This window comes from Mesoplodon densirostris, chromosome 17 (genome assembly GCF_025265405.1).
Source record: "Mesoplodon densirostris isolate mMesDen1 chromosome 17, mMesDen1 primary haplotype, whole genome shotgun sequence".
NCBI classification, from domain to species: Eukaryota; Metazoa; Chordata; class Mammalia; order Artiodactyla; family Ziphiidae; genus Mesoplodon; species Mesoplodon densirostris.
Window position 1 is genome coordinate 48,647,893 of NC_082677.1, and position 27,085 is coordinate 48,674,977.

The 27,085-nt window shown below is 40.5% G+C and overlaps 1 protein-coding gene across 3 annotated transcripts in view; it reads right to left on the reverse strand.

Annotated features, from left to right (window-relative positions):
- Positions 1-27,085, reverse strand: part of TBC1D4 (TBC1 domain family member 4) — a 222,589-nt gene that overhangs the window by 65,630 nt on the left and 129,874 nt on the right. For all 3 annotated transcript variants that reach the window (XM_060079856.1, XM_060079857.1, XM_060079859.1), the window contains exons 2-7: positions 20,976-21,563; positions 19,434-19,523; positions 15,406-15,510; positions 7,486-7,618; positions 2,593-2,684; positions 2,200-2,310 (exon numbers count right to left, since the gene is read on the reverse strand). In XM_060079856.1, the coding sequence (XP_059935839.1) occupies positions 2,200-2,310; positions 2,593-2,684; positions 7,486-7,618; positions 15,406-15,510; positions 19,434-19,523; positions 20,976-21,563 (1,119 nt within the window). The remainder of the gene's footprint in view (positions 1-2,199; positions 2,311-2,592; positions 2,685-7,485; positions 7,619-15,405; positions 15,511-19,433; positions 19,524-20,975; positions 21,564-27,085) is intronic.

The window sequence follows — 27,085 nt, forward strand, 5'->3', positions numbered from 1 at the left end:
TGTTCATTGCAGCTCTATTTACAATAGCCAGGACATGGAAGCAACCTAAGTGTCCATCGACAGATGAATGGATAAAGAAGATGTGGCACATATATACAGCCATAAAAAGAAATGAAATTGAGTTATTTGTAGTGAGGTGGATGGACCTAGAGTCTGTCATACAGAGTGAAGTAAGTCAGAAAGAGAAAAACAAATACCGTATGCTAACACATATATATGGACTCAAAAAAAATGGTTCTGAAGAACCTGGGGCAGGACAGGAATAAAGACACAGATGTAGAGAATGGACTTGAGGACACGGGGAGGGGGAAGGGTAAGCTGGGGAGAAGGGAGAGAGTGGCATGGACATATATACACTACCAAATGTAAAATCGATAGCTAGTGGGAAGCAGCCTCATAGCACAGGGAGATCAGCTCGGTGCTTTGTGACCACCTAAAGGGGTGGGATAGGGAGGGTGGGAGGGAGGGAGACGCAAGAGGGAAGAGATATGGGGATATGTGTATATGTATAGCTGATTTACTTTATTATAAAGCAGAAACTAACACACCATTGTAAAGCAATTATACTCCAATAAAGATGTTAAAAGAAGAACACAATTCTTCAACTGTTCTGATTAGAAAACTTTATCTCCCCTAAAACTCCAGCTCCACCCCCCACAAAAATCTCTTCCTCTTGAATTCTTTCATTCTTTCCTCTATCCTTACTCTTCACTCCAGCTCCAAAGCAAACATGCAGCTACTTCTGTGTTCACCGAACATTCTTTTAAAAAGCCATATTGTTATACATGTACTACAATGTTCATTGCCGCACTATTTACAATAGCCGGGACATGGAAGCAACCTAAGTGTCCATTGACAGATGAATGGATAAAGAAGATGTGGCACATATAAACAGTGGAATATTACTCAGCCACAAAAATGAATGAAATTGAGTTATTTGTAATGAAGTGGATGGACCTAGAGTCTGTCATACACAGTGAAGTAGGTCAGAAAGAGAAAAATAGTAAGCTAATGCACATATATGGAATCTAAAAAAACAGTACTGATGAACCTAGTGGCAGGGCAGGAATAAAGATGCAGACGTAGAGAATGGACTTGAGGACGTGGCGGGGAAGGGGAAGCTGGGATGAAGTGAGAGAGTAGCAGTGACATATATACACTATCAAATGTACAATGGATGGCTAATGGGAAGCTTCTGCATAGCACAGGGAGATGAGCTGGATGCTTTGTGACGACCTAGAGGTGTGGGATAGGGAGGGTGGGAGGGAGGCTCAAGAGGGAGGGGATATGGGGATATATGTATACATATATGATTCACTTTGTTGTACAGCAGAAACTAACACAACATTGTAAAGCAATTATACTCCAATAAAGATATAAAAAAATAAAATAAAATAAAACTAATAGGAATTTTAAAAAGCCATCTTGTTGCCTCTATTATATGTATCTATTTATGTTTGCATTCCCTTTTGGATTATTTGAGCTCTTCTCTGTAGGCTACATCATTATTCATGTCTTTTTTGTCACCATTATCACATAGCTTGATTCACAGAAGGTCCTCTAGAAGTGCTTGTACAATAAATAATTAAGGAATCACTTATCACACAATATGTGGTTTGTTCTGAATAGAGTGCGATTAAGACATAACCTGAATTAGTGTTATCAAGAGGTAAATATATCATGATTTCTTTAGATGTTGTTGCCAGTGGTCTTGCTTTACCTACATGCAGCTGGGAACACATTCTAAACCAAGTGCACAAAAATATCATCCTTTAGTTTGCAGCCAGGGTAGCCGTTTCCATGACATTACTGTTTCTTTGCATGTTTGCTCTTTACCACTCAAGGCTATGTAAGTTTTTAATGAAATAAGATGTTCATATGAATTTGAAAAAAAAATAATGGATTAATATTACTAAAAATGTATGTTCATTCTAAATCATGAGCATTTATTATTACTGGTTTTCTACCAAAACTCACAATTTTTTTTACATTTTAAAATCATTACTATTTTACCTCAATGTGCCAATGTTTGCTACAATTTCCTATAAAACTTCTAAAATGCTGGGGGGAAAAAAAGACTATTAGGGCTTAGCCCTAAAGATGAGAGGACAAAGGAAAGAAACTCCTTTTACATCTTCTGTGATATTTTCACTGAATATATGAAAAAAACAAAAATAGGTCAACTAGAAAACTTCTCACCGATGGGCCTTCCCCAATATGTATGTGTGTCCTCTGCTTGGCTTCACACAGCTGCCTCAGATGTAAAATCACAAGTTCGTTTTCCTCCTGGTCATTGACTGCCTTCATTTTCTGTTGAACAGACAGACGGAGAGCACATTATGGCAGCACAGCTTTTATTGTTTTACTTTATCCTCATTTCGTTTTATCTGTCTGGCAGACAAACGTAAGTAAAGCTAAGCATTTAGCTGCTCTTAGAAACAAAAGTAACAGTGGCATTGTAGTAACTATTCAATAGTACAGTAGTATATCTATCTTTAACGTCAGATAGAGAAATGGAAAAAGGAACTCACAGAAACAGGGTCCAATTCTCATTCCTTATACCTGACTTGTGAGGACTATAAATAATGTTACCTGAACTCGTTCAAAGATGTCAGCTTGCTCATTATCTGTCAGGGACGAGAGATGCCTCTGTATTACCAGCTTGGCTCTTGGCGGGTAGAGACCTAAGGGAAATGATGGGGATTGGTGTTAAACAGATTCTAGCCACAGAGATCAAAATGTGTATGTGTATATATATATTTATATATATATATATATATATATATATATATGTATGTGTGTGTATATATATATATGTATATATAAAATGCGCTGCAGCTTGTCCCTTCACCAGCAGGCTCTGAAGTTAAATCTTTTCAAGGAGATGTGTTCCTGCCTACGATAGACCTTGGAACACTGCAATAAAATGATTAAAGCAAAATGCAAAATCTCCTCACCAAAATCAATGGCCCTTGTCAGTGATCTTGAAGTCAGACTTATTAACAAAAAATGTCTACAGGATACCAAATCAACAGCATAACCAGATACCATTGAATATACTAACAAACTTAGCCACCCTAGAAACTCATAGGTGAATACTAGCCTTGGCCAAAATCTCTAAGCTTAAAACTTGACATTTAAGAAAGAAAGAATAGCTACTAATATTAAAAAGTAGAGCTAGAGCTTACACAGGAAGCTCTCCCCCTTATACACGTCTTGGTAATAAAACTTCTAGGGCATCATTACTTTTTGCGACATTTTTTAGTGTTACTATTTTCCCAAGAAATTGTTTACCTCTTTATACCATATTATTTATATATCTAGTGAATTTCTGCATATAATTTATATTAAGTCCTTGGGCAAAAATTTTTTCCATGAAAACATTTTTGTTTTTATAAATTTTTTTAAAAGGGAAATGTAATTCATATTTACAATGATTCACCAGACCATCCATGTTTAAGGAACAGATCTCCTTTACATAGTTAGGGACCACTTATACTATTGTTACCGTACTTTGATTAGAAAGAGGATATCTAGCCACGTATAATATTTAATGACTGTTATAGGTAGACTGCACTTTAAAATCCCTAGGAGAGATTCACCTCAAAATATGCATTGTTTAAAAAGAACGAGAATTCGTTTCATGATGGTTAGAACATGTAGAGTGCCACCACTGGACCTGTTTTAAACCACTGTGCAGAAAGAAGAAAAACTTCTGAAAACTTCTCAGCTCTACCTTTCCTTGCGCAATGTACAATAAAATGCTGTGAACATCTCTGTGACCACGTACAGAAACACTAAAATTCATTTTGATGGTGTGATGCCACTCACTACCACAATTTATTATTTGCTGGCAAAGCCTCCTTAAGAGGCTCCTTAGGCAATATATTAAGAAACTGATTCACATGATTGTTTTTGTTTTGTTTTATGTTGTTTAATATTCCAGCATGTTATTAGCATGTGTAGGAGGATAAAAGATTAAAAAGAGGAGAAGTAGGGCTTCCCTGGTGGCGCAGGGGTTGAGAGTCCGCCTGCCGATGCAGGGGACACGGGTTTGTGCCCCGGTCCGGGAGGATCCCACATGCCACGGAGCAGCTGGACCCGTGAGCCATGGCCGCTGAGCCTGCGCGTCCAGAGCCTGCGCTCCGCAACGGGAGAGTTCACAGCAGTGAGAGGCCCGCATACCACAAAAAGAAAAAAAATTTAAAAATAAAAATAAATAAATAAAAAGAGAAGTAAAGAGGGTGCTTATTTTAAGTAGGTAACTAAATCTATGGCCCAGGAAGTTTCTTTAGTCTTTTATTTCAGGGAAGGAATTGCAAACAGCTTATCTGCAAATTATGCATGCCCCCTACTCCGCCTTGAATCTGATTTGACTTTCTTCTTACCCCCAGTTTAGAGTCACTGGTGAGTGAATTAACCCATCCTGAGAGGTACGTATACTATTTAGCCCTCATGCACGTTATTGTAGGAAAACCAGACTGAGGGTAATTGCTCCACCTCTACAGCGCTCAACATCACTTTAGTTTCACATTCTGAGGACCAGTCCTTGAGAGATGGTCCCCTTAGACACTGTCTCCTGGATTCACTTTGGTCCCCCAACATGGCTGGTGCTTTTCTTCCTGGTCTAAATGACAAGGCTCCCTTGACATAGGGATAGATGATTAGGACTCAATATCAGCATACGTATCTTTTCCCTTTCTTTTTTTTCAGTAGAGAAAGAACTCCTTATTAATGCAGCCAAAGGTATTGACAGGTGAGTCAATGACATGGGTAAGTAATATGAAATACAAATATCTAGATACTTCTAAATGTCTCTAAATATCTTTCTCACTTTCTCTTCCTATGAATTTGTGTTGAATCTGAATGTGGTCCTTTTTCCAGCTTTATACTTTGTACTTAAGCCTAACACAAGTTTAGAATTCACACTGTTATCTTACCCAGTTGAAAACAACTCTTCGGGAAACACTGATGCCAAGGCTTCAAGACAGCTTGGTCCTGAAAATCCTGGCTTTCTGATATTCTTTCAGAGAGAAGCATCAAGTTGCTTTGGAAACCGATTGAACAAGTTCAAATCCTGGTTCTGCCCCTCCTAAGCGATAAGGATGTGGCAGTCATTACCCACAACGTGTCTCGGCGCCTGTTTCCTCATCAGTAAAATGAGGATTCAAAACACCACCCATCTTGTGGGATTTCAGTATGGATTAAGTGGGCTAATATATGGAAAACACAACAGTGCCGAGACACAGTAAGTCTTATGGGGGTATCTGCATTATTGCTATTCCTTTCATTCTTACTATCAGAACACTGCCCTATCTTATGGCTCTCTTTGCCCGATGTCAAAGGCAAGGGTAAAACAATCATATCAGAAGGTGTTATCTAAAGCCTTAGGAAAAGAAGGCTGTGTGAATCTTTTCCAGTTCACATAAACCCTTCATTTGCTCCCTTCAGATATATGCATACCTTGAAGCTAGGGAACCTTAAGTTTCACTCCCTTCATGATCTTGGAAGAGACTCTACTACTTCTGGATGTATAATATGTATTCTTTCTTTTTTTTTTTTCAATTAACTTATTTTATTTATTTATTTTTGGCTGCATTGGGTCTTCATTGCTGCGTGCAGGCTTTCTCTAGTTGCAGAGAGCGTGGGCTAATCTTTGTTGCGGTGTGCAGGCCTCTCATTGAGGTGGCTTCTCTTGTTGCGGAGCACGGGTTCTAGGCACGTGGGCTTCAGTAGTTGTGGCACGTGGGCTCAGTAGTTGTGGCTCGTGGGCTCTAGAGCGCAGGCTCAGTAGTTGCGGCACACGGGCTTAGTTGCTCCACGGCATGTAGGATCTTCTGGGAACAGGGTTCGAACCCATGTCCCCTGCACTGGCAGGCAGATTCTTAAGCATTGCGCCACCAGGGAAGCCCCTGTATTCTCTCTCTTTACAAAGGTCTCTAAAACTATAATTTTTTTTTCAGAGTAGTGTTTTTTAATATGACTTGTGTAATTTCCTACTGGTGATTTTATCTTTTTCTTATAGATAATAACAGTCTTTACAAATTCTGAACAGCAATCTGCTCTCTCCTCATTTGTTACTGATCATTTAACTTCCAAGTAAGCAGTTGTTGTTATGTAAAAATATTAAGATTTTATGAAGTCAAATCTGTCAATGTCTTCTTTTGGTAGTTTCTGCATTTCTGTGTCTTCATAAAGGCTTTCTTGTTTAGGGACAAAATAACATTTTTATTTTCTTTGAATGATTTTAGCATTTTGTTTGTTTGCATTGAGGACTTTGATCCACCTAGAATGTATTTTGAGTAGGATAAGTGGAAGGAACCTTTGTCTCTTTGGATAGCAAATTGATCCAACACCATTTCCTGAATCACTCAGCCTTCCCTCCTCAGATGTATAATATTCTCTTTACCATACACCAAAGAATGTTCCATTTTTGTAATGTTTACACGTATATTTGAAAATAAGGTGCATTCTGTAACATTATAGTTATAAATTTAAAATTTTTGAATATTACATTTAAATAGTGCTTGTTCACACAGTTGAGTGGATATTCAATAAATACGGCTGTTCATCATCAATTTTCCCATGTGCCTATGATTCTCCTGCCTACTGAACAGATATCTCCATTTTCACTGCAGTGGCTAGTCCATTCTCTGCTTTGTTCTGGAGTCCACACTCTCCCCATCGACTCCAACACCTATCGTACTGATTGCATTTACGTGCTCACAAGCCTGTCTCCCACTCTAGACTCTAAGCTTCCTGAAGGCATGGTCCACATCTCAACCATCTCCGCATCCCCAGTGCCAAGCACACTGCCTGGCACGTGCTAGATGCTTAACAAGTGTTTATCAAATTGTGTGTCTTCTCTGGCACAGTAGTTTTCAACCATTTTTATTAGTAAGAGACAAGGAGAAGAAAGGGAAACTGAGTCAGGGTCACCTCTTCCTCATGCTCTTTCCCCTCCTCAAAACACATTTTTTTTAAAAACTTGCTTTATGACATCATGTCTATTATCTGTGTGATTTTCAAACAACCCTGAAAAGCCAAGCAAGTTTCATTCTTGTTCTAAACCTTCAGGAAAAAGAGAACACATCATCGAGTAAGAAAGGAAAAAAAGAAAGACTTAAACACTCGATATTCTGGGATGGTTTTGCCTCTCTTCATTCATGAAACAAATATTTGGTCAGTTCCCACTTTGCACATAGCAGAGTCTTAGGAACTGTGGGAAATGCAAGTTCCTCCCTTGAGTCTGCCTTTGGAAAAAAAGTAAAAAAGAAAAAAGAAAGAGGAAAAAAAGCCAAGCACCTAGGAGAGACTGACAGCACAAATTTGACTGGATATGAGAAATGATTCTCGGGGCTCTTGGTTCACCTCAAAACAAAGAAGCATTCAATGAGAGTAGCAACTTTCTCACTTCCCCAGTGCCAAAGCAAACTTGTCTCTGCCAAGCAAACTCGTCTTTGCCAAGGCCAACTTATACTGTACCTTCAATCCTTTCACAGAGCTTATGCAAAGAGTGCATAGGGCAGGCCTCGCACAGCTTAATCTGGGTCTTGGCACTCTGCAGGGCAGCGGCAGTGCTGAAAGCCTGTTTCAGAGTCAGCATTACCTCATCAACCTACAAGAAGAAACAAAATCCAGGTCTATAAACGTTTGCTTTCATGGTAACACATTAAAAGCCCAACAGCAATGTGAGACTTTGTTGATGCTGACTAAATATTAATAATGGAATTTTGATGACCACAGAGCTGGTAGTGAGAAAATAATGTCTCAAAGTTAGACCTTCAATTAATTATACATAAAATTGAAAACTGGATGAAATAAGACCATTTTAATGTGCATAATACTGATCTGTTACTTAAATGCTATTTTTGAATCCCACTCAGTGCTATGCTGTCACAGTTAAGTGACAGTCAATCAGGTATTTGTTTTTTTCTTTTTTTAAAAATTTTATTGGATTATAGTTGATTTACAATGTTGTGTTAGTTTCAGGTATACAGCAAAGTGATTCAGTTATACATATACATATATTCATTCTTTATCAGATTCTTTTCTCATATAGGTATCACAGAATAGAGTTCCCTGTGCTATACAGTAGGTCATTGTTGGTTATCTCAGGTCTTTGTTTAATTAAAGTAGTTTATCAGATAAAGATCTCTTTGGAAGTTTTGTCTGCAATATATAGGGAGCAACAAAATAGGTTTAACAAATCCCTTGTGTTAATAGGTATCTTAGTTACTTTATCCTTTTGGATCATTTTTAGTGCAAGGACAAGTGACCATGTGTTTAACCAAAGTTCTAGGGGGAAATGAGCCCAATAAATAATGTTGGGGGAATTCTATGAAGGCTACTGGTCTTTTCTCTATGGCTTCTATTTATTATCATTTGGCTTCTGATTTGTGACACAAAGAAGTTCTGCAGTCATGCTATCTAACAGCTGGGTCTCACCACTAGGCCAGCAGCTTGAGAACTGCCAGGTAGTTTCTTCCTTGCTCTTCCAGTGACTCAGTCAAGAAGTTGGAATCTAGCATTCTGGTCTCCTGGTTGCTTCTTTGAGGTCAACTAACAGCTCATCCTCCAGGCATTGTCAAGCCGACTTCAGGCCAGGTCTCCTCCTCTGTGGCACAATCATCAGTGTAAAGTGTGGCTTTCTCACCCACTGTACAATTGAGATCAAAGTCTAAAACCTGCATGGGGAGCTATGAAGTACCAAGGCCTCATCCAAACTAGCTCTGATACTCAAAACCATTTACCATGCTTCATAAACCATGTTTTGTTTTGTTCTGTTTTTATTGCGGTAACATTGTTTTATGACATTAAATAAGTTTCATGGGTGCAACATTTAATTCAACTTCTGTATACATTACAGCGTGCTCACCACCAAAACTCTTGTTTCCATCTGTCACCATACAATTGACCCCCTTTACCCATTTTGCTCTCCCTCCCACCCCCGTCCCCTCTGGTAACCACCAATCTGTTTTCTGCATCTATGTGTTTGTTTTTGTTTTTTATACTCTGCACATGAGTGAAATCATACTGTATTTGTCTTTCTCTGTCAAACTTATTTTCAGTTATCATAATACCCTGAAGGTCCATCCATGTTGTCATAAATGGCAAGATTTCATCTTTTTTGTGGCTGAAAAATATTCCATTCTGTGTGTGTATACATATCACAGCTTCTTTATCCATTAATCTGTCGATGGGCACTTAGGCTGTTACCATATCTTGGCTATTATAAATAATGCTGCAATGAACATGGGGGTGCACATATCTTTTCAAATTAGTGTTTTTATTCTCTTTAGATAAATACCCAGAAGTGGAATTGCCGGATCACCTGGTAGTTCTATTCTTAATTTCTTGAGGAATCTCCATACTGTTTTCCATAGTGGCGGCACCAATTCACATTCACACCAACACAGATGGCCAACAGGCACATGAAAAGGTGCTCAAATTCACTAATTATTAGGGAAATGCAAAACCACAGGGAGATATCACCTCACACGTGTTAGAATGGTTATTACCAAAAAGACAAGAAATAACAAGTGTTGGAGAGGATGTGGAGGAAAAAGAACCCTCACACACATAAACCATTTTTTAAAAAGACTCTTTAGGGCTTCCTTGGTGGCACAGTGGTTAAGAATCTGCCTGCCAATGCAGGGGACATGGGTTCGAGCCCTGTTCCCAGAAGACCCCACATGCCACAGAGCAGCTAAGCCCGTGTGCCACAACTACTGATCCTGCGCTCTAGAGCCCACGAGCCACGACTACTGAGCCCGTGTGCTACAACTACTGAAGCCCGTGCTCCTAGAGCCCGTGCTCCTTAACAAGAGAAGCCACCGCAATGAGAAGCCTGCGCACCGCAACCAAGAGTCACCCCCGCTCACTGCAACTAGAGAAAGCCCACGCACCGCAACAAAGACCCAATGCAGCCAAAAATAAATAAATTTTTTAAAATTTAAAAAATAAAAAGACTCTTTATCCCCTTCCCCTATGGCCTGGTTTAAGAAAAAGCTACCACTTAAAGGATTCAATCTACTTCTGCATTTGAATGCATGAAGAACCTGGAATAAAAAGAAACTTTATTCATGTGATATTACTACAAGGAGAGTTCAAGCACGAAGCAGTCAGTCACCATTCAGTTATGTTTTACTATATAACCATCTTTTTAAAAGGCTTATAAATCATTTCACAACATTCCATGTACAAAAAATGAATTACTCACAATCTGTTCTTTTATAACATAATTAAAAACAAAGATTTCTAATTCTTAAAAATAAAAGCACGGGCTTCCCTGGTGGCGCAGTGGTTGAGAGTCTGCCTGCCGATGCAGGGGACACGGGTTCGTGCCCAGGTCTGGGAAGATCCCACATGCCGCGGAGCGGCTAGGCCCGTGAGCCATGGCCGCTGAGCCTGCGCGTCCTGAGCCTGTGCTCCACAACAGGAGAGGCCACAACAGTGAGAGGCCCGCGTACCGCAAAAAAAAATAATAATAAAAAAAATAAAAATAAAAGCACTACATGTTTAAATGCCTTTGAATTTTCATTTCATTTGCCTTGCTATGTATTCAAAAGCAATTTCAATCACTTATGCAGATGTTTATTTCTGTTTTCTTGTTTCTCATTTATTTAAGGCACTGAAGGGGTCAGTCATCCGCTTAGCTTTCACGTAGGTTTATTATTTGCTATTTGGTAATACTGTGTTGCAAAAGGTCCCCAATGGATATACTGAACTTTCATATTTTCTTATCTGTTTCTAGATGAAATAAGAGATCATTTCAATGGTGACTGAAATGTGGCTACCAATTTCTCCTAGCCATAAATATTACTAAAAACTTTATTCGACTTCTAAAATTTTAAATGTTTTACTTTTTTTTAATCTACCACTTTTTCCAGACAGCCTATAAATTCTCACATGGAATCAGAGCAACTAAAAGTTAATTTAGGATACTATGAATAACTTAATTGTTTTAGTTTAGACACAACAACAACAAAAAAATCCTAGGTGGTGTTAAAAGGTTAAAAGTAAAGGAATGGTTAAAGATAAATCAATCGTACGGAACCAAAAAGAAAGTATTCTTAGTGTGACCATCAGGCAAAATTAAATTTCCAGAGAAAATTATGAGATGGAACATAGAAAGCCAATTTGTGATATTAAGGTGAAAATCCATAATGAAGATAACACTTATAAACATTTATATACCAAACTTAGGTGTTTTATAGCGTTTTAGAATAAGAATCACAGAATGTGTAAGGATGGAGAGGGGGAAGGGTAAGCTGGGACGAAGTGAGAGAGTGGCATGGACATATAAACACTACTAAATGTAAAATAGATAGCTAGTGGGAAGCAGCCGCATAGCACAGGGAGATCAGCTCGGTGCTTTGTGACCACCTAGAGGGGTGGGATAGGGAGGGTGGGAGGGAGATGCAAGAGGGAGGGTATGTGGGGATATATGTATACATATAGCTGATTCACTTTGTTGTATAGCAAAAACTAACACACCATTGTAAAGCAATTATACTCCAATAAAGATGTTAAAAAAAATTACCTAGTTTAATTCTCTGGAAAACTCTACACTCTTAACCCCATACAAATCCTGGGTCTCGGTACCCTGGGTTTTTGGGGGTTTTGTTTTGATTTGTTTTTTTGGTTATACTTTCCCTGGATACTGTTGTGTGCATCTGTGGATCTGTGGAGTTCCACTTTGTCTATGAATAGTAGTCACTTCCATTTTTTTTCACACCTTTTAAACCACTTTTGGAGAAAGCAGAAATGATATGTTCCAGAAAATCAAGGGTTGGTTAAACAAGTTTAAACCACCTGCCTTGGGATATTTTACAAAGGAGGGAAGGAAGAAAGGGAGGGAGGGACAAAGGGAGGGAGGGAGGGAGGAGCACAGAGCATCTAAACTTGCAGTGTAACCCTCCAGGGCCCATCAGAACTCTATTCTATACTGTTTATCAATTCATAGCAATTGCTACAAAGAAGCAACAGAAAATGCTCGTTGTGTATTCTTTGCACTCAGAGAAGATAAATCAGCATGTGTGGTTTTGCAATATTTTGTCTTTCACAACGGCCAAGCCACATCAATCATAATACTGCTTAGACCTGTAATATTTGACTGTTTGTTTGACTCTAACGTCAGCTGCTTGAGCCACCCTCCTTTATACAGGAAATGTACATTTAATTTTTCCTCTATCTTGCAGTTCTGATGCCTCACCATTCATTTAAGGTGCTTACAGATAAAAGTAGAGTAAACAGGATTTCAAAGATTCCAGCATAGGCCCACTCTTAAGAATAATGATGCCAAAATAAGATTCTTAGGCAGCTTCAGTGTAATATGAAGACATTCTCAGCCAGTCTAGTCTGTTGCCTTAGTCACAGAGCTTCTTAAGGTGGAAAAATGCAGCGTGTTCCCAGACTTTCTACTCTGACTCCGTTTCGAAAACTCATTCTACACACATGAGGGTAAAATGAGAATACTAAAAAATACAAACGAAACAAAACTTTGAAAAGAGATTGGAAATCAGAAGGTTTTACAGTTTTCCTCTTGGTGTCGGTTATGCAGTAATCAGAGATTAACCAGCACCTAGAAAATGACTGCCTGAAGCTCTGAGTAACACACTCCATCACTCAAAATACACTTAACAAGCAAGCCCTGCTATCCTAGAAACTACTGGTGGATTCAACAACAATAAGGACGGTCCTAACCTTGTAGGATTCACAGTCCACTGGAGTAGAAAGTTGTGTGAACAAATAAATAAGATAAGGGATTTGCAGGAACTGTTGGAGATCTATGAATAAGATGTGCTAAGAGCACTGACAACAAAACCACCAAAGGACTCAATTCTTGAGAAAGGGTGTTAGAAAAGGCTTCCCTAGGAGGTGGTCTCCTAACAGGATCCTAAAAAATACACAGTAGCAGAGAAGGGGAAGGGGATTAAAGTCACAGCAAAGCGAATCCAGGCCTGCTTCCCATCCAACGAAGCGGCCGGAAAGAGAATACGAAAACAGATAGAGACATACACAATCTCTTCGTAGAGCAGCCAGGTGGACCCTTGAGGCTGGCACGATCAAATTCCCCACCTGACCGTATGAAAGCAGCAAGCCCTGGCTCTGGCCTCCCCTGACTGGCAGACCCCTCACTCCATGCAGCCCACAGTGATCTCAGAACTTCAGAGGCATTTCTGTGAGCCCCGCCTCTCACGTATTTCCTTCATCTCATGTGTCCTGTGCACGAACCATCTGCTGCTTCAGTAGCAAGCCAAATAAAAGCAACATCCCACCAGTCTTCACAGCAGCTTCTGCAGTCTGGCCTAGAGACAGCTGAGGACACAGAATAGCACGTGTGAGGACACAGTCATGAAAGGGCAAGCTTTCTGGTGAGCGCTGGAGAACAATGAGGAAGGTCCTTCTGCCACACTGGACAATCTAGATTTTGTCCGTTAATAAGGACGCATAAACTGGCCCCTAGTGAGAGAATTTTGTGAGAAAATATATATATATATAGCATAAGGTAGTAAGTGGTTAGATGACAGATTAAACCAACGGCAGGGAGACTAATGCAATAGTCTTAGTAAAGGAGATGAATGCCCAGACTTAATTCCAGCCAGAGAGGAAAAGGAAGAGAGATGGATATAAGGGATATTTCTACCTTTGAGTTTATAGGATTTGGTGAACAAGTGGATCTCGATGGTGCAGGAGAATGCATTATGGTTTCTAAATCGGAAAGTTGTGTAAATGGAACTGCCCAAACAATAAAATACGGGATATACAACAGGTTTTGCAAAGGTCGGAGAGCAAGGACCTGCAACGTGGTGGAAGAATCAGCTTTAGACAGGAGGAGGGCCAGAGGAGCGAAAGAGGAGGGGAGGGCTGGGCAGGGGATAGGTGAGGAGAGGGGCAAGATTACCTGACATTCTCATTTTCTACCCAACTCTTGCTTGGTTGGCATTTTCCAGGGTTGTGTCCTTGGTTCTCTTTGGCCTTCTCTCTTTTCCTTCCCCCTAGGGGCTCATCCAGCCCCATGCCTTCAACTCTTCTTTACATAACAACTCTCAAACTTCTATCCCAAGCCCTGAACTGAAATTATAATACAGTGGTCACCTGGATATCAACATGTGGATGTTCCACTGGTACGGCTAACTATCTAGAGTGAGAACAAAACTCAAATGGATCTCTCTTGAGTAAGAAACTTAGTGATGGAGTGCTATATTCCCTAGTCAGAAAGTGTCTTTGTACCAGTTCATTCCCATTTCTTCATTACTTCTTCATTATTCCTCAACCCAGTGTCCACACTGGGAATGTGGAAGGCGAGAATTAGCAGGAAGGAAGGCAACACGCCTCCAGAAAATGAGGAGAAGGCTGCCCGGCTTACTCTGTATATGTCTAAGCGGTGTGTGTTTCCCTGGGGAAAATCACTGTGGGAGGATCTGGTGTCTGAGGAAATGCTCTGCTTCAAAGACTGGTCATGTATATATCTAAAGGTGTGTGTTAAAACGGTTGGGAGAGATAACACAAGTGGAAGGGTATGTAAAACATTTTAGGGGAAAACATCACCATATTTTTAGTCACTCATATCTATTTCCAACTTTGCCTTACATATTTCTCCTTAAACTCTAACTGCTCCCATTTAAGGGTTGGGGGCAGGGATAGGAGTGCTGCAAAGTAAAATTGACTTCTAAATGTCAAAGAAAGAAATTGAAGGCTAAAATGCGACCATAAAGAAAGTATTTTTCAGGGCTTCCCTGGTGATGCAGTGGTTGAGAGTCCGCCTGCCGATGCAGGGGACACGGGTTCGTGCCCCGGTCTGGGAAGATCCCACATGCCGCGGAGCGGCTGGGCCCGTGAGCCATGGCCGCTGAGCCTGTGCGTCCGGAGTCTGTGCTCCGCAACGGGAGAGGCCACAACAGTGAGAGGCCCGCGTACCGCAAAAAAAAAAAAAAAAAAAAAAAAAAAGAAAGTACTTTTCAAATGAGGACAGGGGCTGATGAAAGAAAAAGGAAAAAACAAAATCGTTGTCTACCCTGATGAAATAAGCCTTATCTACTCTGAGATGTTAGAGCAGTTGAGAGAATAAAAGGTCTTCCCTATCTTCTTACATGAGCAATGGAAAGAGGAACAGCTCTTCTCCTATTATTAGGCTTTTCCTACCTTTTAAAAATACTCCTGGTAACATTTCCAGATTTGTTAAACTTAAGAAAATCACCTAGGCTTAAAAATGACCAGGACAAGTTGTTTTTGTTTTTCTGTTGTGGTGCTGTTTCAAAGGGCAGAAAACCTATTTCTAGATGCACTCTTCTTTTTTCAACGGATGGCCGTTCCGTGAGGCTTGGGTTCATCAGAGACGAGTCTCCCATCAGCCGGAGGTGTGGGCAGGAGCCCGTGGACAGCAGTCACCCCACTTACCAGAGATTCGCTGGCACACTGGAACACGTAACAGATATACTGGCTCAGCCCGGGCTCCGGCAACTCCCGACAGATGAAGCCAAAGTGATCAACATGCTTTATACCCTAGAGAAGGAAGCAGGGCAGTGTTTATGGGATTATGTCCTTTTAACCAACACTATAGACATAGTTCTGTGCTTTCACACTTCCATGAATTTCTCCTTCACGGCACTGTGATAGGGGACATAATGCCAGAGCAAACTTATTCGGTGGCCTTTTGATACATAAAATAAAGGGTGAGACCAGCTCAGATTTCTTTTTGTTTCTGGCAAACACTCTGTGACTCAGGGCCACAAGAGGAAAATTATGATGGCATGACCCACTGTCTCTTGTAATAAAAACCGCTACTCAGTGTGTGCAAGTAATGGAGTTTTCAATTTATTGGTCATCTTTGAAAGGGCAGTCTGATGATTCATTATAAACCCTGTTCTTGTTTATATGAGGCTAAGAATCATTAAAACTGACAATGCTCTAATTAAATGGCATGCCATTCCCTAAAGCAAGCATTAAAAATACTAGAATGTTTGTCTATTGATAGACATTCAAGGAGCCACAACTGTTAGAAGCTGAATACATTAAAGAAATTATTGCAGATGTCAACTATCCAAATTCACATATCTGTACTTCCTGAACACAGGCTAAATAACCTCAGCTACACTTAATAAAAAATTCTGAATCATCTGAGAATTTCGATCGCCCCGAATACATACACACCAATTAGTAGACAGCACCTTGTTATTTTAACAGAAAGCACAGTACTTTGAAAAGTCAAGAAGACAAAAAATTTGAAGTTGTCCTGCAATCACCTGAATCCCAGAGAAAGGAAAACAGACTTTGGAATCAGACAGATTTGTGCTTCAATCTTGGTTCAATCAATCTACCAGGTATGAGATATTGTGCTTCATTGCTAAAAAGTATCTCTGAGGTTCTATTTATCATCATAAAATAATAGTAATGGAACCTATGCTAAGAAATTTTTCAGATTTAGAACTAAGAAATATCTTAGTTCCTGGCATGTTTGATAAACGGTAACCACTATTCTTGTAATAATAAGCTCAACCTACCCAATGGCTATGGAAAAAGGAAATCAACTCCGATAAAAAGTAAAAAAGTCAATAAGGAGGAGTGAGGTTACAATCCATGAGGTGAAAGTAAATTCCATCTGATACAAGTCATTTGTGATTAAAGAATATCTTTTACTAGCTTGGTACTAAATGGGAAAAATGCACAGGACCTCATTAGCTCAGCAAGGTTTCGGGCAGTGGTAATGTTTCCAGTAAAGAAAACCATTCCCTTATTCCTCATGCTTGCCAGGGTCACAGCCCTACCGATTTTGAAGAAAGAAACATTTGTAGGTGTGCATGTGTTGAAAAGCACTCCTGTTCCCAAATGTGGCCACCCTCTATCAGTACAATTCTGTGGAAAGAAATAACAGGAGTTGGGCCACTCAGTGAGAAGCAGAAAGTTAACCTGACAATTATTCTGATCAAAGGCTTTTGCACAAATTTTCCTCATATTTTTGTTTGATTCTTCTTTTTGTTTCTTTTTTTTTTAAATGTAAAGTGTTCTTCTGTCTCTATATCCTACAAGTTCTTTTCACTGTTTGTTTTGTGTTCTGTTCTTTTTCATTTTAGATGCTTTTCTTAAAGGTCTGATTGGCTGATAGTTTCTATTATTTATTTATTTATTTATTTATTTATTTATTTTGCATTACGCAGGCCTCTCACTGCTGTGGCCCCTCCCGCTGCGGAGCACAGGCTCCGGACGCGCAGGCTCAGCGGCCATGGCTCACGGGCCCAGCCGCTCCGCAGCATGTGGGATCCTCCCAGACCGGGGCACAGAACCCGCGTCCCCTGAATCAGCAGGCAGACTCTCAACCACTGCGCCACCAGGGAGGCCCTGATTCTTCTTCTGAATTCTTAGAATACAAAGCTTGCTTTAAAAAAAAGGAAAAGTAGAGCTTCCTTGGTGGCGCAGTGGTTGAGAGTCCGCCTGCCGATGCAGGCGACACGGGTTCGTGCCCGGGTCCGAGAAGATCCCACATGCAGTGGAGCGGTTGGGCCCGTGAGCCATGGCTGCTGAGCCTGCGCCTCCGGAGCCTGTGCTTCGCAACGGGAGAGGCCACAACAGTGAGAGGCCGGCGTACCGCAAAAAGAAAAAAATAGGAAAAGCAAAAATCTTGTTTTGAACTGCCAGATTTATATATTTGGTTTGGCTGGTTCTTTTATTTTCTTTATTTTTTTTTTTCCTTTAGATGTTCAACGAGCATTGCTAGTTTTCTTTCTGGGAGAAACATTGCTAGTTTCTTTCTGGGAGGGGGGAGGGGGGAGAGGCACGGCCTTTTCAGATGACTCCTCTTGCTTTGGGGAACAGGAAGTATACTGGTTTGTACACCACTCTCTCCCCAACACTTGGCATAAGGTCCAACATGTAGAAGCATTCATTCAACATTTATTGAACACCTAAGCGTCAAGCTCTGTCTTAACACATCTTATTCTCGGATGCCCTAGAGCAGCGGTCCCCAGCCTTTTTGGCACCAGGGACCAGTTTCATGGAAGACAATTTTTCCATGGACGGGGGTGAAGGGGGCAAACATGGTTCAGGCGGTAATGCGAGTGATGGGGAGCGGTGGGGAGCGGCAGATGAAAGTTCACTCCCTCGCCCCCACCCCCGCTCACCTCCTGCTGTGCGGCCCAGTTCCTAACAGGCCTCGGCCCGGGGGCTGGGGACCCCTGGCCTACAGAATAAGACACCTGCCCTCACAGAGCTTATGATCACACAGGGACCCCCAGGAAACATGTAATTACAAGAATGCTTAATAAATACTTTTTTTAGTTAAAGTGAATAATCTTTCTACCACATTTTTTGTCCTTTAAGTAGGAATTTAGAAATTTGCAATATATTCTTCCTCTAGTCAGATGCTGCCTCTCTAAACTACCAGAGTAGAAAACTGTTATGTTCACAACATAATTTTATGTCTCCATATAACAGAACAAATATTAAAACAAAATACTAGAAGTGAAAGCACATTAGCTGAGGCTGAGGAGAGTAATTAACAAGATGTACAAAAGCTTATCATTTTCAAAGGGAAGAACGTCGGGATATCATACCTATGGCAATGCTAACTCCAAAATTAAAACTTAAAAACAAGAAAAAGTCAGTCTATTTTTCAACATTAAAATATAGAAAAGGGCCTTGGCCAGATCCAGGCCCCTGAAGGTACACCTAAGGTACATTGCTAGGAAAGAAGTTACTGCTTCTCTATTCCAGGGACCTCCTCAGAGGCATCCTTGCATTTTTAACTTCCCCATATTCAGCTTTAGGTACTCCTTCTACTCCATCTTCAGAAATTCTTTCTAGGTTTGCCATATATTTAGGTAGCTCTAACAATTATATAGATATTCTAAATTATTACTATGGTACTTAGGACACTATTTTATGCCTAATATGACCTTGAACACACATAGTTGTATAGATTATTTTTAAAACTTTCAAATACGTAATATGAGAATTAAAAATAAGTAAAAGGACAAAGATATATACCAAAACCTTCTTTTCAAACTTTAGCATTTACATTTATAAACTTGAAAGTACTGGTTCTTTTTTTTACCTACTACAGTATAAAGAGAAAACATGACTCAGTGATGCTCACAAGACCTACTGCTCAAGATTCTGAGGAACACTAACTGGGAAGATATTTTCTAAAGAACTCACCACCGCAAAACTTCCTTCCATCCCTTTGATGAAGTGACACCATGAGGAAACACGGTTGACCAGAGTGAGGACAAGATTATGATAATGAGGAACCTGGACAGGATTTTCTTATTGGCAGGGACCCGAACACATGAACACTCTTAGTTGAAGACAAATCTACTTAAGAAATGCTTTTAAGAATAAAATCTGAAGGGGTTTAAGCCCAGTTATTTTCTTAATTTAGAAACAAGCTTTAATTGGTTTCTTCAAATACTATAATCTACTTCAATACATACCTGGGAACAAGAGGAGATATCTTTAAAATTCTTCTCAAGCACAAGTGATTTAGTGTCTGGACTGATAAGGTTAATCTCAAACCGTCCAACCTTAAAAATAAAAATATTCCAATTAATTTCAACTTATCAAGAAACTAACATATTACTTTACAGTTAAATATTTGACTAATAATACAGATTAAAATGCTCTATCCCAGACATACATACTCACATGTGTGTCAACATCCAATCCAACCAAATCTACAACCCCAATTATCAGCTGTCTGAAAACATTTCTTCCTTTCAGCTAGAAATCATGAAAGTTAAGTTGGTCTTAATTTACAAGAAACCATTTTTTTTTCCAAATTAGAAATTATTCTTTTCAAAACAATGCAACCTTTCCACACCTTATATTTTCTAAAAATACTAATTATTTAATTATAATTTATAATCATGCTTTCTCACAAATGATCAACAGAAAGATATACTTGCAATTGGGCTGATAAATTTAAAAACTTTTAAAATAAACAACCATTTAGAAAAAATTAACAACATGGACTCTGGCTAGCTAAGAAAAAGAACAAATCCAGTAGCCCAAACAAGAGAGGAAACTCAGTTAACATATCACCACAGGAAAGACTATAGACACTTTAATTACATGCCTAGAGTTATCAAGAACAAAACAGAACAAAACCACCATGAACTTCTGATAAAGCAAATATTACATACTGGGACTGTTTACCAAGGTACACTGTGCAACTTCCTTCGCAGGGACTCTTTGCAATGGGATAAAAGGGCAGTCACTCTTTTTTTCAAGAAAAGTCAAATCTGAGGAAAACTCAAATTAATCTTCAAACCTGAGGAGTAATTAAAGAATCTCTACAGGGCACTGTTAAGAATTAAGTTCTTTTAAGTGGAACTGGACATTTTTCTATACCCTGTACAACTTCAAAAACTACTTTTTAGAATTAAGAATCATCTTTTACACCTATAATATAGCTTGCACCAAATCATTTTAATAACTGGTCTAATAAGTTATCAGGCCTATGATGTTTCTTTAACCGTCTCTTTTGTATGACAGAGTAAATTGGTGTATTCTCATCTGAAAATACACCTATGAGTCTCTGGGCTTTTCTTTTTTTTCTCTCTAGAAAATTCTTTCTCCTTCATGAAGATTCACACGCTCCCAGATCCACATCTTCAAACCCTTCATAAGATTGACTTTCTGCAGTCATTTAAAAAAATAACATTTATTTAAGAATCAACCTAAGGCAAATGCTGGTGATGCTAAGAGTAATCTATTCTTATTTCCCCAACAACTTTCCGTGATGCTCTGCAAGTGCTTCTCTCTTCCTCTCCCTTCACTGCTCCCTTTTTTCTTACATTCCCCGTCTGCCTCTCACCCCTTCACTACTTTCCTTTGTTTGCTCTCTTTCTCCACCTGCCTTATCTGCTTCCCAAGGGATATGACAGAAAGGTTGGATGCTTGCAGAGTGACGACCAGCTGCTTCCGTCTAGCAAAGAATGGGGAAACACTACGAGAGCCCGCGGCCAGGGCAGCACCTGAAACAGCATCGTTCTGTTCTTCTCCGAATCCGAGGGCTGGACGTGGCTGGGCGCGCTGGCATGCCTCCTCCGCGGCTGCGGTTTCTGGCTGTTCTCCTGAACTTTCCTTTGCAGGACACCGGTGACGCTGCTGCACCGAGACCGGAACTCCTGCTGTTCATCAAAGCCAGAATCTTCCAAAATCCGCTCAGGGAAGCAGACTCGAGAGCTGGCCGGCCCAGGCTGGCTGGGCGCCGCGGGGAAGATGGGGTGGGTGTCGGTGACGCCATACCCTTCCTCGGACAGAACGTCGTTGGGGGAAGCGGGCGCCTGGGCCTCCGACACCGCCGGGTCGTCGCCGGCATCCGCGGCGCGCGGCTCGCCCTGGACCCGCAGGCGCTGCCGCTCGTGCAGGCTGAACTTCTCGATGCAGTCGTCGATGAGGCTGGATGGGGCCTTCTTGTGGGTCACGGTCACCTTGCCACAGTACAAGACCTCGAACTTCTGTGAGTTGTAAAAGGCGTCCTCGTTGTCTTTGCTGGGTTTGGCATCCTCTTTCATGGCCGCTTTCGATAACTGCCTTATGCTGCTGATAACATCGGGAACCTGGAAAAGCATTCAAAAATCCTCACTTTAGTTGAATATTTAGAGATCGTACATGTTTACCTAGACCAGTTATTATCACAGAATGTACGCTCATCCTAAATGATAAAACAAAGAAAGTAATAGATCCTACATAAGATAAAGCATAAACTTAAATTACACTATCGGACATAGTGATTTAAGGATAAGATTGGAATTTTATATCACTTTTATACTTTCCCCTTTTAAATGTATTCGTTTCCTAAAAACAAAACCATGAGACTATACAGGCCACTGCAACCTTTAATAAATCATCATAACATAACCTTTGAGTACTTTTAAAACGTATTATAAGGGATCAAAAGGTTAAAAATTAAATTTAAATATAAAAAATAAAGTGTAACATGCTAAGGTACCAACCACGACTGAGATAAATAAATTATTTAATTAAATTATTATGAGCCTCAGCTGAAAGGAACCAAAGCTTCAACAGTGAGGCTAAAATTAACTTTCGGGATGAAAGACACCCCTCACCAGCATTAGCCATCAGGGAAAATGCAAATATAGACCACAGGAAGATACTATGTCATATCTATTAGAATGGCTAACATCAAAAAGCCCAAGTGGGGCTTCCCTGGTGGCGCAGTGGTTAAGAATCCGCCTGCCAACTCAGGGGACACGGGTTCGAGCCCTGGTCCGGGAAGATCCCACATGCCGCAGAGCAACTAAGCCCGTGCGCCACAACTACTGAGTCTGCGAGCCACGACTACGGAAGCCAGCGCGCCTACAGCCCGTGCTCCGCAACAAGAGAAGCCCCCTCTCAACGCAACTAGAGAAAGCCCGCGCACGGCAACAAAGACCCAATGCGGCCAAAAATTAATTAATTAATTTAAAAGTCCAAGTACCTGCCAGGATGTGGAGCAACAGCAACTCTCATACACTGTGTGCAGAAATGTAAAATGGCACAGCTACCTCAGGAGTTCAGCAGCTGCTTGGGAGTTAAACATAGATCTCACAACCCAGTCATTCCACTCCTAGAGATTTAGGTGAAAGCCCTGAAAACGTACGTCAACAAAAAGACTTGTACACAGGGCTTCCCTGGTGGCGCAGTGGTTGAGAGTCCGCCTGCCGATGCAGGGGACACGGGTTCGTGCCCCGGTCCGGGAAGGTCCCACGTGCCACGGAGCGCTTGGGCCCGTGGGCCGTGGCCGCTGAGCCTGTGCTCCACAACGGGAGAGGCCACAACAGTGAGAGGCATGCGTACCGCAATTAAAAAAAAAAAAAAGGCTTGTACACAAATATTCATAGATGCCTTAGTCACGATACCCCAAAACTGGAAACAACCCAAATATTCATCAACAAGTGAATGCTCACTAATTGTCAGGGAAATGTAAAGCAAAACCACAATAAAATATTACCTAACACTTGATAGGATGATTATCATCAAAAAGACAAGATATAACGAGTACTGGGGGAGGATGTGGGAAAAAGGAAACCCTTGTGCATTGTTGGTAGGAATGTAAATTGGTGCAGTCACTATGGAAAACAGTACGGAGGTTCCTAAAATACTAAAAATAGAACTACCATATCATCCAGCAATTCTACTTCTGGGTATATATTCAAGAGAAACAAAATCACTCTCTCGAAAAGATACCTGCACCCTCATGTTCATCACAGCATTATTCACAATAGTCAAGACATGGAAACAATCTAAGTCAACCTAAGTGTCCGTCAAAAGATGAATGGATAAAGAAACTGTGATAAATATTATTTAGCCATAAAAAAGGAAATCCTGCCATTTACGACAACATGGATGGAGCTTAAGGGCGTTATGCTAACTGAAATAAGTCAGACTGAGAAAGGTAAATACTGTATGATCTCACTTATATGTGGAATCTTAAAAAAAAAAAAAACACCTCATAGATAAAGAGGACAGATTGGTGATTGCCAGAGGCAGGGGAGGGAGGAATGGGTGAAGGTTGTCAAAAGGTACAAACTTTCATTTATAAGATAAATAAGTTCTGGGATGTAATGTACAGCATGGTGACTGAGTTAATAATACTATATTGTATATTTGAAACTTGCTAAGAGAGTAGATCTTAAAAGTTCTCACAGGGCTTCCCTGGTGGTGCAGTGGTTGAGAGTCTGCCTGCCGATGCAGGGGACACGGGTTCGTGCCCCAGTTCGGGAGGATCCCACGTGCCGCGGAGCGCCTGGGCCCGTGAGCCATGGCCGCTGAGCCTGCGCGTCCGGAGCCTGTGCTCCTCAACGGGAGAGGCCGCAACAGTGAGAGGCCCGCGTACCGCCAAAAAAAAAAAAAAAAAAAAAAAAAGTTCTCACAAGAAAAAAAGTCTATAACCATGTGAGGTGAGTGATGTTAACTAAACTTACGGTCATCATTTTGCAATATATACATGTATCAAATCACTAAGTTGCACTCCTTGAACTAAATACAATGCTATATGTCGATTATATCTCAATAAAACTGGAGAAAAAAGTGAAAGGATGAACACAAGGTGGTACATTCATACAAAATGAAATACAACTCATTCTCTCTCATCTGGTTTTCTGAAATAACCTTTTAACTGGTGTCCCTTGCCCCCTTCAATCTACTCTCCAAAGTAGAAAGGATCCTTTTTACACTTGTCATGTTGCTCACCTGCAAATCCTCCAAGCTACCCATTTCATTAAGGGTAAAAGACAAAATCCCTACAATGTCCTACAGGGCCCTCACCCTCTGCATTTGACATACATATAGATTAAATGTGCACTGTGGCTACACATCCTCCATGTGACCCTTAGACAGTCAACCTGGATTTCGTCTTTTCATTCTCACCTCGTCTCCGCTGACCTTACCCGTCCCAGCAGCCCTCTCCCACTCACTCTGCTCCAGCCCCACTCGCTTCCTGGCTACTCTTTGAACAGGCCAGGCAGACTCCTCCCTCAAGGTCTCTGAACTCCAAGTCCGCCCCCAGATAACTGGATGGCTCACTCCTCATCTCGTTTAAATCCATGTTCTAATGTCACCTTGAGGCAGCATCCATCCCCTAAGCCAAAACACACACACACACACACACAGAGACACACTCTGACACAGCCAGCATTCCCCTGGAATTTTCCCCCATTGTATTACTCTCTATAGCACTTACCTCTTTTAACATCCTGTGTAATTGATTTGCTAGAATGTAAGCCCTAGGAGGGTGGTGATTTCTGTCTCTTTTCCTTCATTTTTTCCTTGTATCCCCAAAGCCTAGAGTAAGTCCTGGTACAAAGTAGATCCTCCATATGTGGACTGGGGGGAAAAAACTTTTTTTGGTAATTTCTACCCTTGGAAAAGAGAGATCATCTTATACGCAGGGTTGCTTCCTATTCAGACATACAAGGTATTTCTTCAAATATTCTAGCACCAATTCTAAAACCAGAATTTCTTCTCTTTCACATAATTCCTTGGGATATACTGCCAGAACATTCACAGTTTAAAAATCACAAGACTTTCAGCTTGCTAGTAGAGTATTTCCTATGAAAGAATAAAGTCCAAATGCTATAGTTTCAATGACTCACCCTGAACATTTGACATATCTCCAGGGAAGTCAGATGCTTTGTACTAACACATGATCAACAACCTTAGCCCTCTGTCATTTTACTTTTGCCTTAGTGTCTGACAAGGGCCAAAGCTATGGAGACTGACCTAGATATTCAACCCTGAAAAAAGTACAATGATTCTAGTGGGTTAGGCAAAACCCTAAAACAGATGGCTCCCTCCTTCCTCACTAACCATATTTCATTAAATACTTTTCATCTGATTTTACAACCCTAGTGCACCTAAATTTCCAAAGCGTCTCTATGGAGTGCAGAATAAGAAATATTATCTGTAGGATTTTTTTTGAACCTGCAGAATTTTGATCTTGTCACAAATATTTTAATGATTATTAGAGTTAATTCTATCAAGACTGAAAGTAAAGTCAGTTTGACCTTAGTTGTATCAATTCCTCTATAAGTTTGTACTTTTTCTCATTGAGAGCTGTTATGTGAAGAACTGATTAGTGGCTGAATTCCTATAGTCTCACAGGACATTTCCCTGTGACCACAGGTAGAAACTCAATACCTAAATATAATTCAGTTAATGACCCAGTTCATAGAAGCAAAGCTTATCATCTTGACTAAACTGAGTAGGTAATTTAATCTTCCAATAATTTGAATTGTTAACTGCACTGTAAAACAGAGATTCTAGTTGCCTTTAACATCTTCTCTCAGGTCATGACTAAACGCAGCTTTCAATGACCTGCAAAGAGGCTGGCCTGTGAAACCGATCTAACAACATTCAGCTCTGTTTTTGCTTATAAGTGGAAGACACATATGTAAGTTAACATTATACAGCCCCTGCCTACACACTCAGAGCCCATACCAGAAGGGACACACTGATAAAGAAAGGACAGTAGAATATCCACAGTGGGAAAATGAGTTATCAGAGAACCATGAAAACTGGGACATTTATTTGAGATCAATCAGAAGCAACACAAGAGAAACACAAAATCTCTATCCAGTACTTGCACATACACAAGACATTTTGGGAAAACACTATTCTCCTATAGGACAGTGTTAACTGACATATATTTAGATTTTGATTTAGATGTGTTTTTGAATGAATTTGACTCCTTGCATGTATCACAGCTTTCAACGTCTTTTTTTCTCTTTACCATTAATGCTTTTTTTCTCTTTACCATTAATCACAGCTTTCAACGTCTTTTTTTCTCTTTACCTAAGTGAAAGACTGAGTTGTGGTGATTTTGTGTCTCACTAGAGTTCTTCCATATGACCACTGGGAGAGAATTCTGTGCTCAGAAAAAACTGAGTGACAGTTGTCAGCAAACAAAAATATACAAATAGTGAACAACCACCTAGAACCCTGATGAAAGCTCTCCAGGATTGAGATGGGGTTAGTAAATTCCTGTTGATAACACAAGAGAGATCTGGCACTCCCCAGAATAGAGAGCTGAGGCTTTCCACTCTGCTCAGTGCTCACCCCAACTAGGAAGTGAATGTGTGTTGCAAGAATGTCTTCAGATGCTAGGAGACACCTCAAGCTACACGCTCTAGGTTCATACTCTAGTTATTAGTACTCTGGCTACGAATAATGCCACTGATCACAATCTGCTTACATCTCACAGAGTCTGATGAAAATTCAATGCCAATTCAAGGCAAAGTTTTTATTGTATGGCAGCATATAATTTTAACACAAAATAACAATAATGAAAAGGGAGTTAATAATCCCTGTACCCAGGAATTAAGAGATTTATACTCTCTCCCCTGATCTGCCAGGAATTTGTGTCATTCTGCTTTCTAGAGTTTCCTTGCCAGTTAAGTAGGGGACGAGAAAGATGCCCAAAAAGATCTCACCTAAATCCAAATTTCTATGGGTTTATTTTAGCATCGATGTCAATAAAGGAACAAAATAATGTACATTAAAAGAAGATGGAAGGGGGTTTCCCTGGTGGGGCAGTGGTTGAGAGTCCGCCTGCCGATGCAGGGGACACGGGTTCGTGTCC